Genomic DNA, 16387 nt, shown 5'->3' with positions numbered 1-16387 from the left:
ACAGTACCAGTTTTCAAGTATAAATTACTTGATATTCCTAAATAAGCTACCATATACACAGAGGGTATTTCCACCTTGCTATAACATTGTGTTTCGCAGTTTAATTTAACAAGTCAGAACTTTGCGCAATTGTTAAAATTAAACTTAAGTTTGATCTTCAGTAAGTATTGCTCGCTGTACTTTTGTTGATAGTTCGTTTAGCCCATTTGTGGGCTCAATATTTATTTGGGAGGGTGGGGTTCCTCCCGATCTCAGTTGAAAACTATTTACATTGCGTGAATATACCCTGCTCCTAACTATGGGTGGCCTAGGAGGGGCCACAAATGTTTAATATGGACTATCTGAAGAAACATCTGGAGGCAGTTCAAGAACGACGATCGAGATTATAGTGAACCAAAAGTATACCATTTAAAATAATGCTCTTTCTACCGTATTGGTCCCAACTAAATGCGATAGACATTCCTAAACAAAGGCACAAGTTCGAACAAACCAAACTAACCCTCCAGCTGCACCAGTCAGTGCCAGTACCCGTAACAACAATCGACTAGTGCCATCCAAATGCAGGACAGCCCGTCATCGGAATTTTTTTGTGTCTTTTATTGTCGGTGTTCATAACACCGAGTGTGTTTATTTTATTTGAAAAAAAGGAACCATTCAGTTTGGCTTCGACCGTGCCTATGATAGTTTTATTTTTTTTTAATAGTACGCAATTCTGAAAGAAACTAGGCAAAATATAAACCATTTCATTCAGTTTGTTAATAAAAAGGAGCAATTCCATCTGTTTGGATGCTTATTGTGACGAGTTTATATCATACTTTTGCCAAGCTCCCTGGTTTATTCATATTCAAGAAAGATCCAGATTGTTTTCAGAACAGGAATTGTTTTAAGTTCCTAGTCCTTTTATTTGTACTAAAATTAGTAAAATCAATGTATTTCGTGTAAGAAACCAGAACAAAGAAAAATGTAAATTAAATGAAGAATATAGCAAAACTGTAGAAAATGTAATGAAAAATACAGCGGAGTTACAGAAATACCCCCCCCCCCTGAAAGTTACACGAACTATCTACCAACATAAATTTCTCATTTAAAGGTAAATTTAAGCTGAATGAATTCTACGCAATCGGAATCACTACAAAAATATAATTTGAATTTGCATACTTATTGTTCCTAAACTTTAATTTTTGCTCTCGGTTACAATTTCTACAACTTGCACTTTCCTGACCAGAGTCGACGCAGTAGCACTGATTATGTAAAGAGCTATATCTTTCACGAACATTTGCTTCCCAGACACTTTGTTAAGCAGCGGTGGCCCTAAAACTTGAGAGGGACCTTACTTGATCAGACACTGATATTTCTAAAATTCTTTTTATGAGCCAAAGTGATTGGAGGATAACCAGCGTTATCCAGAGCAAGTTTTACTTTCTGGTACCCGCTTAACCACCATGACATCGTACAAAAAATTTGACCAAGAAAGTGACAAAAGAATTGGTAGCTCAAATTTTCAAAAAACTGCCTCCAGGGGAATACAACTGACGCTGCCCAAATGGCAAGGCCACCAGATTAAAGATACGGTTGCTTCTTCACAGATACATTATTACTGAAAAGGTGGTTATATCTACCCTTGTTAAAACCAGAATCGTATAAGTAATTGAGACATATAACTGGAAATAAATGTTGGATCCGTAATCCCTTCAGCCAACAGCTCTACAGCAAAAAAGGTAGGTACATTGTGTCTTTTTTTAAACCAGAATCATGCATTTATTCTCAATCTCAGTGCAAAAATTTGCTAGGTTCAAACCACGGACTGAGTAAGCTAAAAAAAAAAAAAACTAAGACCTCCTTGTGGAAAAACAGCGCTAGTCCTGACACGTGATACAAACGCACTAAGTTTAAGCTAGGAGTGGCTTGCTGCAAAAACAAGGTAAGTTTTGAGTTTGGTCGAAAGAATCTAAAGTTATGACTGACTATAACAGCCAGGTAACTCCACGCTGCGGAATGAAAGAGTGAGTGAGTGTGTGAGAGAGAGAGAGAGAGAGAGAGAGAGAGAGAGAGGAGAGGAGAGAGGAGAGAGAGAGAGAGAGAGAGAGAGAGAGAGAGAGAGAGAGAGAGAGAGAGAGAGAGAGGAGAGAAGAGAGAGAGAGAGGGAGAGAGAGAAAAAGAGAGAGAGAGGAGAGAGATCCTATTTTAGTGGGCAAAGAGTCCTTTATAGGGTTTTCTTCATCGTAGATACGAAGAAGAAAAAGAAAAAGATTCATAACCAAAAAAAAAAACCCACAATTGTAATATTAAGGAATATAAATTACATGCGTCATCTGTAGATTTGGCTACCTTTTGCTGAAACCTAAAGTTGAAATGTCTTTTTAAGATTGAATAAATGGAATTAAGGCGTAGAAAACAACTCAATCGAATACCTTGCTCAAGAGAAGAAATATAAATCCACGGCTTCAAGATGTATAAGGTAATAATCTAACAAAATCAATTAATATAGAGATTAGGGAATGAACTAGATAGCTTTGACTCCAATTATTTTCACTTTGTCAAACATAAAAAAAGAAAACTTTGGAAATCCTTGACATTAAAGGCAGTTTCATTGTCTTCAGGTTCCATGGCGGTCTAGCCTGAAATCCCTCTGCATGATTTGCAAGCTATAGAGCAATCCAGATTCGACTTCTTGCATGGACATCTTAAATGATGTGTGCAATATCTCAGGGACAAGTAAGCGTATTAATTTGAAACTACTCAGGAATAATCCCCGAAGCCGTGCCGAAAACCAGCGGCGCGCCGCCGGAAATTTCAAGCGTCAAATATTTCCGAGATTATTCAAAAGGCAAATATAACGCAAAATCTACTATCCAATTGTAAATGTAAAAATTTGGATCCTCTCAATATGTTTTTGAATCTACTCGTCAACGCTGGACTTTAGATTATTATTCACTTGTTTCTGTCCTCTTTGTTACACTGTAATATTTTCTAATTAAAATTGGTTTTGACCAGCCATGACATTCCTCGAATATCTTATTTATAAATGTTCTACCATGTGCAAAAATACAACTATTCAAGAAAGGCCAGAAAGCAAGATGAAAAAGTTGTAAGTAATAACCCCCTCACCCACCCAAAATGTTATTATACATATGTATATTGAAGCATGGGTAAAGTGGAAGAACCAAACTTATATAAACATTCTTTGTCTTCCTAACAACCTTCTCAAAAATATTGAAATACAAAATGCCACTGAATTCCTTAAAAGATTTTGTGATTAACAAAATAAAGATTGCTTTAATGTATATATTACTTTCAAACTTCGAAATTTCACTTTTCATTCTCGGGGTTTCCTCGGTTGTATGATTAATCTCCTTAACGTCAATTCTACGTTAAAAGCTATTCTAAAGTCAATTCTACGTAAGCAAGGAAACTTAAGAGAACATTAAAATGACCAAGAATATATTACAAAATACAGCCCAAGAGCATGCAAAGTCTCTAAGCCCATAATAAGCGGAAATTCGAAAAACAAAAGTTGGAACACAATATATATTTATAAATACTTGTGGTTTTATTATAGATGGAAAAAAAAGTCCACAAAAACATTTTGTTCCTTTTGGATTGTAACATCATGACAATTCGATACAAACATGGAGTTAACATTGCTAAGCTTAACTACGCAAGCCAATTTCTGGAGCAATATGTGAAACACCAAACTTCCGTGAGGTAGACAATTGGCAGGAATCCAAAGATATATACGACTTTATGGCATACTTCTTGAAACTTGAAAACCTCATTAAAAAAAAAAAAAAAAAACAGAGGAAAATAATGTTAACAGTAAAGTGTCTGAGATGGCTCAAATGTTGTCTCTGAAGTGTTTCAGAATAAGCTGTTCCATTTTTTGGTACTAATTGCAAAAGTATTTAATGGCCTATCTTGGTAACACAAAAAAAAAAAAAAAAAAACGGAAAAAATCTGGCATGAGAGGGGAAGTAGGTGGGTCCTGATGGAACTGGGATAAGCTTGTCATTATCCATTAGTTCAACCAATCTGAAAATGGTTATACGGATAAAATCATAATAAATGCTTAAAACTAAAGAGAAACTATTGCTCTCAGTAAAGCAATAATTGAAAAACAATGAAATAACAAAACTCAACGACACAATTCAGGATATTTGAAAAAAAAAAACAGGACTAATGACGATAATATTAATCATAGAAACCTTATGAGCTGTTCCAATGTTACTTCTAGTTCTTCCCGTTCTTGGGCATACTCTCCACTTAAATCGGCAATTTCCTGTTTAGCTGCTTTGAACTTCGTCACTAGTCTTTTCAGTCTCTTTGTTTTAGATTCCACTTCTTGCTGAAGAGATGTATAAGTTTGAATCAGATCATCTGCTCCTTCTTCTTCAAGTTGCAGTTGACGACGCATTTCTCTTTCAATATTCTGAAATTGAAAACCGTAAAAGTATGACACATGCTTAATTCGAAAAATAAAGAGTCTATCGGCATTGGCAACTTTGTATTAGCAAGCAAAATTAAGCACCAAATAACATTATTAAGCAGTCAAGAGCTTTATGCAGTGTGTAGCTTGCGTAGTTCTTGCTTTGCAATGGCTCCCAACATCATACTTAACATGTCAAAGGTAAACAATAAAGGTAGCAGTTTTTGTGCAAATTTAAGCTTAGTGAACTATTACCATTAATCGTTGTTAACAAAACATTTACTCTACGAAATATGAAAAAAAATTTGAAAAATCTGAAGTTCAAAGAAACCTATATTTTGGTTTATCTTCACTACGAAAATGAGTCAATTTACTGTAATTAATAACAACGTTAATTTCTTAGAAACGGTCTTAAAGATGGTTTTTCAAAACGAAGAATTTCAAAAATGATTAATTTTTTTCCGACTAGGTTCAGATCATTGTGATATAAAGTTAAATTAAACATTACATTTGGTATTATACCTGCAAGTATTCTTATTGTGCAGGCTCTCAAATTTAAAATACAATCTATTCTTGAATTATAGGAGACGCGGTGTCAAATTAGCACTCCTCTTTTTTTTTATAATTTGAACTACTGTTTGAGAAATAAATCGTTGGAAATAAAAAATATTTCGTACTCATCGGCTCTAATGCATTAGTCGGTGACTTCTACGAGATCCTTTCATGTCTCCTTTCCGATTTTGCCATTAAATTTGACAGTGCAGAATATGAATGGAATAATTTTGGGAAATTAATTTGGGAAGTATCAAGATATGTTTTACGGAAGGAAGTTAGAAAAACGGCGTAGAAAATTAGTATCCTTCTGCCACCTTTGTGTAGAAGTCCTTAGATCTACTTTAACTTTATGAGGCTTGTACCTTGGCCAAAGGGGATATAAGTGAAACTGAAAAGGGTTTCCAATTTCAGAATATTGAAAGAGCACTTTTTTATATTTGACAAAGTGAAAATAATTGGAGTCAAATTTCAGAGGCGTGAGGTGAATTCAAGTCTCACCTTTCTTAAGCAAGTAATTTCCCAGATACACTGAAAAATCGTCAGGGAGGTAGCTACACCCACTGAGTTCTTGCCTGCACACTTTGAGACAGTTTGACCTCTAATGTCCAAGCACGAACAGGATTCAAACTTTCATGGTTAAGGGATTATTCATTCAAAACAGAGATTTTTTTTTTTTTAAGCGAAAATCTACAAGCACATCCATTTTCAGGCGGGTGAGCTTAGGTATTATTGCTTACTGTCGATAATAGGTTTGTAGTATACGAAAAAGGAAAAAGATATTTTAATTTTTATCAAGTAGTAAATTGTAATCCATATTTATGAAAAATATTAATCTTCAGGGATAAGGGGCCACATAATTGGGCTAATTGGTCTGTTTTTTATTCATGTCTTATACTTTGCACGTATAAAAATTTGTCGTCATACATTCGGTTACGTAATCATCATACTTACTAATGTAACTTAATTACGAAGTTTCGGAATAATTAATAAAGTGTTCACGTAGCCTTCTCACGAATAGGCACATAACCAAATTGTTCTTACCGCCAAATACAGAGGGAATGAATAACTGGTGCTGGTTTTAGATAAATAATGCAGCCATAGCTTGTACTTCCAGCGTTTGAAAGATCATGGCGGTGTGGAAAGCTGCAACCTGGTTGAGAGCCAACCACGGCTCATAGTAGCCAAAATAAGAAACACTTTTAAAAAGTTGTCAAGTGGAAAAGATTGCCATTAGAAGCTCCAGGAATGGTAACTATGATTTCAAATAATTTAAATGGTAAAAGATTGTTTAAGAAATTTTTTATATCGAATCTCGAAAAAAGCCTGAAAACCCTCAAAAATGGTACATAATAGAAATGAAAACTATACCATTGGAATCGCCATTGTCAAAAAACTCGAATAGTAAAGTTTAAGCCTCTATCTGGAACCACAATAAAAAGTACTTTTTTGCATGTTGTGATGTGTCTTCTTTTATTCTTGCTTTTATCTTCATTAGTGCTAGCGGGGAACTGCTAAAACACAGACAACTGTTTCGCGGCTCATTTAAAATGAAGTTGCAACATCTAATCATTTTACTTCATTTATGGTTGTAACCTACGTTTTTGACGTCGTTCATCATCTTTTATAAGAAAATGTAGAAATTTTTTCAACCAAAAACTGATGATATTTAAAAATACTTTAAATACTTAAAAACTCCTACTCTATAAATTCCGGAATATAGATACTAAAAGTACGGTCGGTTAAAAAAAAGATCAACCTAATTTTTCAAGAATGATCAACCCAGACGATTTCAAGAAAAAAAAAATTCGCTGGAGATTTCTAAGGAAGTTTTAGAGACAACTTGAGAGAAGGACGATTTTATACTTCGCAATATGTTCCAGACCCGAGTAAAAAACTAAAAAGAAATTTACAAAATAATGGTTTAAGGGTAGCTTTAAAAAGTAGTAATATTTTAAGTAGTTTTCCAAATTCTGGAAAGGATCTAACTTCAGTGGAGTATAAAAGTGGAGTCTATGAAATCCCATGTACTTGCGGACGCTCCTATGTAGGAAATACTAACCAGAATTTAAAAATTAGATTGCTAGAACATCAAGAATCTATGCCGTCAACCCTGAAGCTAAAATCCAAACTTAAAATTTTACATCATCTCTACCTGAACACAATTTTAAGTTCCTGGACCACTACATTATGTTCAAAAATGTCTCTTTGATTTCTAAGGACCGGTGTTTAAACCAAGTTTTTAGGGAAACCATTGAAATTAAAAAATAAAAATTATTCGAAAACCTGGCTTTTAATAGAGATGTAGGTGAATTGGGCTTACATTTAATTTATGATAATTTACTTCAGTCTAATGAAGTAAATTTTGCTTCCCCCAAAACCTTTGCTTACCTGATAATGAGCCTTCACTTACAAATCAAGCCAATGAACCGGAAACTAGAAATTCAAAAAGGTTCGCAGCTGTAACTGCTTTGCGGAAAATAAGAGCTTTAAACAATATGTAACTGGTCTGTTGTTTTGTTTAGATAGCGATGTTTTATTTGTATCATTTTAGTTTATATGCTGAAGACGGCCAGTCTGTATGGGACCGGAATATTCAGCATTGCATTGTCTGGCTTTTTCCAATTTGATGTGAACAAAGCTTGAAATATTAAAAAAATGTTTTATAAAACAAATTGTGATGTTCAAAATAGGGCTTACTTGACGTTCCATGAGTTCTTCTCTTTTCCGCTCAAGAGCTTGCTGCTGCTCAGATGTTTTCTGAATAATGGCATTCTCATTCCCACCAATGAGCTTCTCTTCAATGGTTTTAATCTTGTCTTGTATAGCTACTTGTTCGTCCTTCTGTCGCCTAAAGAATACAGAAAATCAACGACAGCCTCCAGCGTAAGACGGAGCAGAATTTTCTCCTTAAAGTTCATACAAGTTCCCTCAAAATTTTCAAGCATACCTGCTAGGAAAACGCTAAAAATCAAATCAAAGAAATTAACATTAGAACAGTTTGTAAGCTTTGGAAGTTCCTTGCAGTGCTACCTGCTTGGATCGAAAACCTTGTCGACACAGGGGACGTTGAACTTTATAGATTTTTCTATCAAATCTTATAGTCAAAACCCAGGTTCTCAATAGCTCTTGATGACTTAGACTTGACTTTATTAAATGGGGGATAGTTAATCACCTGGGAGAAATTTGCTAAAGAGTTCTTTATCTTTGAGGTGGTGAGCCGACACTGAGGCTCACAACAAAAGTATTTTTAGGTATCTCTATCCCACAGGCAACTTCCAGCTGTTTTCAAGAGTCCATCTTTTGTTTCTAATTTTTCTCCATATACCTTCGTAATGCTACTGACGTCTAAATTTCTTCTACGCGGTGAGTCCGACTTTAATCCGGTAATCGGAAGTTTAAAGGCACGGAATTCTCTACCAGCTGCGGCACTGGTTAGTCATTCGTTTGGGACTTCAAAACATTGGTGTTTCATTTCCTTTCAAAAGAGTTTAATTTACAGGATTAAAATGATGATTTAAGTTTAATAGTAAAATTTTGAACTATTACTTTATTATTATTGTTGTTGATGCATTTGTGGTGTATTTTAATAACTATAATTATGTTTGAGTAATATGAAGAAGGACTTATTTGGCTTGTGCAAATCAGTTTCATAATTATTTTGAATGTGTAAGTGTTGCGGTTTGATATCTCGCGTCGCGTGGTCCTAGTGTTATTAGTGAATTACAGGCTACTAGCTATTCTACGATTTAATTTCTCTCCTTTCTTCCCTGTTTACCTGACGAAAGAACCTTTCGGGGAGGGGGGATGTGTTTTTTGCATATTCTGTGGAAATTTCTTATTAAGTACTTTATTGTTGAACAAATGGACTCTGAACTCTGAAATGAAACGAACTCTGGATCTCCATACTCCATGGCCTATTTCGTTACATCCTCAAGGTTTCCAATTCACTTCGCACAAAGTTCCACAAGTCTAACTTTATTGATTTAGCTTATTTTTGGACGAATAAAAAGCGGATGTACATACATAAGGCTACCAAAAGGCATCAAAGGGCCCAGGGTAAATCACTTCTCTCGTCCTACCCTTCTGAACTGCGTCCTCAAATATTAATAAAAATGGGTTCCTTGAAAAAACAGTATAGTTCATTCCCCCCCCCCCCCCTTCTGACACAAACACTACAATATAAATTTTCATTTTGTTACATTGAAAAAATTCTATATGCGGGATTTTCAGAGTTATTCCTGTTTAACCACGCTCTAGCCGTCCACTCCCCGCCTCTCCTAATGCTTGTATTTAGGCTTAGCTTGATGATTTCTTTGATAAGCATTATTTTTTGTACTTATTTCTCATCGACAGTTATATGGCTATATGGCCAATTAAAAAAAACAACAAAAAACTACTAAACTTTTATATTTAGCCTTGGTCTATATACAAAAATTAGGAGATGGGGAGGGAGAATATTCTGGGATGAAGTTAAACTAGAAACTCTTTTGATAATCTATTAAATACAAGTTTCTTTCCTAGATCATCCGTGAACTATATCCTACAGAAAAATTTTATTCAAACGCTTTTAATATTCCTGACAATAAATAGACCTCAGGATCCTGAAATTATGAAGACCAAAATCTTTGCACAATAGGGATTCCAATAAATAGTAGAAAACCGTTCTAAAACTTATTTCTGAAGCCCTTGTTCCAAAATGGGTCTTTTATATAATGTAGGACCCATGCCTAGGGGACGGCCGACAATTATGCGGATAAAATTGCAATTTTAGATCTAGCCTAAGATTTATAATCAGCAAGCTCAATAATCTTTAAATACTAACTTTGACGGAAAACAAAGACCCTTTGTACAACACATCTTTGGATTTTGGATCTCTATATTGTAATACTGGCCTTATATTTGTAATCAATAAGTTCAGTAATCCTTGTATAACAGCTTAGGTGTACATAAAAAAAGACACTGTTAAATGTTTAATTAGTTTGTTTTTATCTAAGGCAGCCATACTGCGATCTTGCCGATTTTTAACGAATAATACTTAACCCTTGAGGACCCCTCCCTACATAATCCCAGAATGATCAAAGCCGGGAGAGGTACAACACGTCTAGAAGTGCAAGCTTGTGAGTTCCAAGGCGGAGGGTTGCAGGAGAGAGGGTCTCGCTTAAACACCTTTCGTTATACTTATTGAAAACCCTTACGTGACTCTGACTTCAAAAAGGGGTAAAGTTTCTACAGTTTGTAAAATGTGCACGTCTATCAGCAAGCCCGACAATCCTTAAATACAATTTTGGCTAAAAATCACTCGTATCACATATATATCATATCATAATATCTCTCATTAAATGAATACAAAATATATTTGACTTTGATCATATAAATGGCAATATTAGCCTCAGATTCATAATATCGATACTGAGAAACCTTTAAATACCCTATTTCGGTGGAATTCAAACACTATTTGTAAAATATGTAGACTATATAGTGTGTTTTGACTTTAGACGGTTATGCCATGATCCAAAAGATTATTAATCATTAATTGCAAGCCATTTCCTGAACAATCCTTGAACGATCTAGAATCGAAAGTGGTTCATGTTGAAAGTTTGGTTTAGGGAGTTTTAGACGGGCCTGGGGCCAAAGGATCCTCCAATTAAAAATATTGCTTAACAAGATGTTACATGTCAAGCAGTAGTAAATATGCACCAAGCATAATTTGACTTTGGATGTGTCTAATACAATTTTATTCATTAATATCTAACCGTGCCCTAAAGAATCTCAGAATGATAATGAGTCAAAAGCGGTTCATGTTCGACTATATGTGCGAAGTTTGGTTTAGGGAGTGTTGGACGGATCTGGGGCCCAAGGACCCTATTTAGGGCCCTCCAATCAAGCATATTATTCAACAACATGTAAAATGCCAAGCAGTTGTAAATATGCACTCAGCATAATTTGGCTTTGGATGTTTCTATTGCAGTATTAATCTCAGATCTGTAATCTTGTACTCAGAAATATATACTTAATGAGTTTTGATTTTGGATAGTCCTACTTCAATCTTATGGCCTTCAAGAATAATATTTATTTTACTTTTTTTTTACCATTTCTGAGATAACCCACATATGACAAATATAAAGTATATATAATAACTTTTTAAATAAAATTCAGAGAAGAGCTAAAAGAAAAATATTGTAAAAAGAAATTTAAGCAAACTGAAGGAGGTCGTGCAAAAACATTGAGAATGATTAACGAGGCACAAAACTAAAGACGAGAGGTTCCCAGATACAATTAGCCTCATTCGTATTAGTGACCATTTTACCGATATCGTTGAAAAGCTGAATGACAATAATCCTAGTACTTCAGTGGGAAATGAATTCGAGAGATCTTTACCAGAAGAGGCCGACGTCACGTTATACCTCAAGCCTGTGACAATGACAGAGTTAAAGGAAGTGGTCCACACAGTTTAGTAATTCTGCAGCTGGTATTGATCTTATTCTGACAAAGACTGTCAAGTTCGTTTCTTGTAAAATTCAGCTAGATTCTATGTTTTTGATCAATCAGTGCTTTCAGAAAGATGCGTTTCCGGATTGTCTTAAACGTACCAAAACTAATCGTATATTTAAAAGTGTTGATCGATCAAATCTAGGTATTTATATATCTATTTCATTATTGTCAGGTTTTTCTAGAATTACTCAAACAATTTTCTTGTAGGAGACTGACAAGTTTTTTGGTGGTCCGATTTTTTTTTTAATAACAACCAATCCGGATTTTATAATAGCATGTCAACAAAGCAGGCGCTTTTATTTCTCCCGAAATAAATCAATGATTCATAAGATAGCAATATGAAAGTTACTTCACTATTTCTGGATATTGTGAAAGCACTTGACTGTGTCAACCACAGAATACTGGTTCAGAAGCTGGTCAAAGCTGATGTTTGTGGCAGTGCCTCGGGATTCACCCAATCTTTCATCAATAATAGAATACAATGTGTAGACGTTAATGGTAGATTATCTTGGTTAGAGAGGTGAAACAGGGGGTGCCACAAGGATATCTCTCGGCTCTTCGTTTTTTCTGGTTTGATTTTCTTTTTTCCTATCAAGGATTTACGTAATGCTGTTGATGTTCTAGATGTTAAACAGCCATGTAGACTAATAGGAAGCAAAATTTCAGTTAAGAAAATTCTAGCTATGAATGCAGATGACACACAGTTTACAGTTGCAGCTATAGTTCATAACCAGTTAATGTTAACACTGAGTGTAGGTGTCAGATTCAAATATAGCTATTGGCCAACAGACTAGCAATAAATCTTGATGTCATCATTTATTGTTTATGTTCGTTTCAAAAATTATTCCACGTGAATTCAGGGTTCAACTTTAGGTGAAATGTTGAGGCAAAGTATTTGGGAGCGTATGTAAATAAAATGTTGTCTTTTTAAAAACATAATGGAGTAATTAGTGCTAACATTTCCCATAATGTTGGAATGCTGCTGGAGTTGAGAAATATGCTTTCAGGAATATTATTCGTATGTTTTATTTTCTCTTTTACATCCATATCTTTTTTACTGCTGTTCTGTCTGGTCAAATACGTTTCCTTTCCACCTTCGTACTCCTCATGTGCTACAGAATTCAGCTATCTGGATTTTAAGTCGCATTCACAGCCATGTTGCAGTCAGAGAATTGTATGAAAAAGTCAGAGTAGTAGCGGTGTTTGGTTTACGTTTCTAGAGTAGAGTAAAGCTCGATTATGAATAGTAATCTAGGACCTTGTTTTAATATTGTGTTTCAGCTAGGAAATCAGGACCATAATTGTTCAACTAGGCAGGTTCGGAATGCCCGACCACCTTTTTGCTCCGTCGATACTACCTACTTTTACTTTTTGTTATGTAGGACCGAATTGTTCAACATAAGGAGTCAGCGGCAGTAGGCTTGAGATTTTCAGTGCAGGATTTCGACACTTGTTGATAAAAAAGCATCACCAAGTGTGAAAAAGCATGTTGTGACCAAGTTGGGGTTAGGATTGCACAAAGCCTCCGTTCAACTGGGGGTACAGGGACTTCTTACTATCTGGTTCTAAGCCAGGTTAAGCGCTTCGCATAAACCTGAAAAGATGTGTTAGTTCCCGTCCTGCGCTGGTTCTGGGACCACTGTTTTTCCTGAGGTCAAATAATTTCAACGACTTAAGAATATTAAAGTCGCAACTAAGAATGTTACAACGTTAAAAAATAACTATGGTATTGACATTTTGACTGACGAATTCAGACACTTCAAACTGACATTTCAAACATCAGACGCTTCTGAAATTAATTATTAGAACTTTCAGAAACTCATATCCCAGGGTTAGAAAGCATGAAATAAGTTGATATGGAATTTATTTACTCAGGCAGGAAGGATAGGGTACACAGACAGGCAGCAGGGCTCCAAATGGATAAGGAAGCTTGTATGGCTTGTTTAGGCTGGGAAGGTAATTAATAATAGAATGCTTGTCACTCATTTTATGAAAAAAGTGCAGGGCATCAGCATAGTAGGATAGTATACGCCCCAGTAGAACCGACTGACGAAGATAGTACTGATTCGGATGAATTTCAATTACATCTAAAGCAACAAATAGATAGGGTCCCATTCAGAAATATGGTGTTTTTATTAAGAGATTTTAACGCCCAGGCCAGTAGAGATTAAAAAGCGGTAAAGCTTTGTCGCAAGTGCAAACGATACACAATCTTGGCTCTTCCTTGATTGCAATGTATCTTGGAAGCAGCACGGTGATTTAGTCGCAGCAGATATTGCAAGGGGTTTAGGAGTGATACGTAGATTGAAAAATGTTTTACCGCTATCGGCCCTTATAACTTTATACCATGCAATAGTGAGCCCGTACATTTCTTACGGCTGTGTCGTTTGGTAAAGTAATTTGTATGTGAATTTCGGAAGAGCGAAAATTTTATAGAATAAAGTGGTTCGTTTAGTTGGTAATTATGTGAAAAATGCCAATGACAAAGAGTCTTGTTTTAAACAATTGAAAGTGCTTAATGTTGAACAAATTCGAGATTACCAAGCTACAAAATTCACCTATCAATGTTGAAATAATGTATGCCGTTTAGTTTTTGCAGCTTCTTCGTGTTAATAGTACCCTCCATACACATGAAACAAGGAATGCAGATAATTTCGTCGTTGAGTATCGAGTATTTGAATGGATTGGGATGGAGGAGGAGCGTGCTTAGATGTTGGCCTCAGTTGGTTTGATGCTGCAGTGAGTTGTTAGTTGTAGCTTAAAATTTAGGTTTGATTGGAGCACATGAAGAGACTATGAGAAAGAAGTTAAATTAATAAAATAGCACATGGAAAATATCGCTCTTTACTAAGTCGACACTATGGCGTTGCCTATAAAACCTTTGATTTTGTTGAATATCGTGTTAAGATTTTGTACTGTAAAATGGAGAAATTTCCATAAGCAAAGAAGTAACTTATACAGTTACCTTAATTCTATGACTTTCGCTTCAACTTCAGCGAGAAGACGTCTTTTCTCCTCTTCAAGAAGCTGGCTGTTCCCCATTATGGCATCCCTTTCTGCTTCATACATGATCTCCGGGTCAGAAGTTGCACCACTATCATCACTATCATAGTCAGTTCTTTTCTTTCTCTCGCGATGTCCGCTACGCTCACGCTTGCTTTCCAAATAAGACTGACAAAGAGAAAAACACATTTGTTCAAATACTTTGATGGGAATTCTTTATAAAATGAAGTGCGTTTTCACCGTTGAGACAAGGAAGTATAAAGGGTGGGTCCTAACAAATTACATGTGTTTAACGTCTCTAATAAATTATTTTTAAAAAAAGAAAAAAAGAAAAAAGACGAGTGACTACACCTGCTGCAGTACACACAAAGATAGGATCTGGTTCAAATCAAAAACTATAATATCCATTTTTCAAGTTACAGCGTCACACAAAAAATCTGGGTTTCTAATAGTTGAGTTTTTAACTTTCATTTCTAATGCTTTTAAGCTGCAACTGTGTTGGAAGACGACTGTTACCAAACAAACGGTGAGTTTTTGTGCTTTAGCGGTCTTATCAGTAATTTCGGATATATATCGTATCCCACGAGTTGGCCTAAACTGTGATATGTGTCAAATTTTCATTCAAAAGCAAAAGTGTTTTGCTTTTTCATTCATTGCTTGAATTCAGTCAAATTTTTGAAATTGGACTGCAGTAAAAGAACAACTTAAACAATATAAAGCTTCTAGTTTCAGAGGCAAAAAGTCACAGCTGAGATCATAACTCAGAACTTCAAAGGCCAGAAAACCTCTGAACCCATTAAAAAGTATTATTCTGAAACATGTTAACTAAACCTTCTGTTCTACCCATTCGACACACTACAAAAAAAAGGAACTGTACCTTCCTTCCATACAGGCCATTGGTTTCTAAGCTACGCGGCGAATATATAGTGTTCAATCCAAACAAGCAGAAGAATATCCACAGTGGCAGGTGTTCATAAACTACGAGTAGATGCCACGTAGTATTAATCCTTAATGCTTAGTAATTTTAACAAACAAAACTGGTCGGTCAAATGATAAAAAACAAAAAAACAAAACAAGGGCTAAATCGAGATTTAGATCATTTTGGCAAGGAGTCCAAACCTCTCTCAATTTTGAACTGAATCAAGACTTACCTCGTTTCTGCACCGAATTATTCCCAGTTTGAACTTAGCTCTTTTTTACAGAGATTGAAAATCCTTGCAATCACATATGCCCATCTGTTCTACTAAAATTTATAGTTAAAGAGCAGACAAGTTGTATAATTTTAATTCCTTTCCCCTGGGGGTCGCGTAGTTTATGTACTCCTCCCCCCAAGGCACATATTTGGGAACTTTTGACCATTCTGAGTAAAAGACTACCTTAATTTTTTTATCTTAAGCATCAAACATAACTTAGTATACGCTACTGTGTGGACATTGATGAAAAATAGCCAGCCTACATCATTCAGTTGCCTATTTAACCAGCTCAACGACACAAAAAACACTAAACAATTGAGAAAGAAGAGACATTTCTGGCTTTAAAACAATGCACCCCATATGCCCCCAGACGTGTTTTTGCAGTTCGAATGAGTGGAAGCAAATTTACGACGGAACTGGTTAAATTGAATTACTGAAAAGTTAGGTCTATTTTGGTGTATTAGTCCTGATTTTTTTTTTTTTTTTTTTTTTTTTTTTAATAAATTCCTTATAAACTGACTAAGTTAAAGTCAGTCAAGTGCAATGACGTTAAAGTTCGAAAAACTAAAAATAGCAAAATCAACGAATTAGGATTTTGTCAAGTTATAGGAAAAGATTACGCTTTAGCAGTTTTTCTTAATATCAACGATGGACTCAACGATTAGGAATCTTCTAAATGCACAAATGTAGCATAAATATAAAAAAGGAAACGGTTCATAAT

At 35.2% G+C, this 16387-nt stretch overlaps 1 protein-coding gene across 1 annotated transcript in view; it reads right to left on the bottom strand.

Moving 5' to 3' along the window:
* The window catches only part of LOC136038021 (kinesin-like protein KIF3B), a gene marked incomplete in the record, with an annotated part of 95886 nt that overhangs the window by 30358 nt on the left and 49141 nt on the right, over positions 1–16387 (bottom strand). The window contains 3 exon segments of the mRNA XM_065720960.1: positions 4203–4426; positions 7676–7826; positions 14436–14641. Of these exon segments, the coding sequence (XP_065577032.1) occupies positions 4203–4426; positions 7676–7826; positions 14436–14641 (581 nt within the window).

This window comes from Artemia franciscana, chromosome 17, assembly GCF_032884065.1.
Source record: "Artemia franciscana chromosome 17, ASM3288406v1, whole genome shotgun sequence".
NCBI lineage: Eukaryota > Metazoa > Arthropoda > Branchiopoda > Anostraca > Artemiidae > Artemia > Artemia franciscana.
Note: the sequence above shows the minus strand (reverse complement) of the source record. Positions and strands in the feature narration are given on the sequence as shown.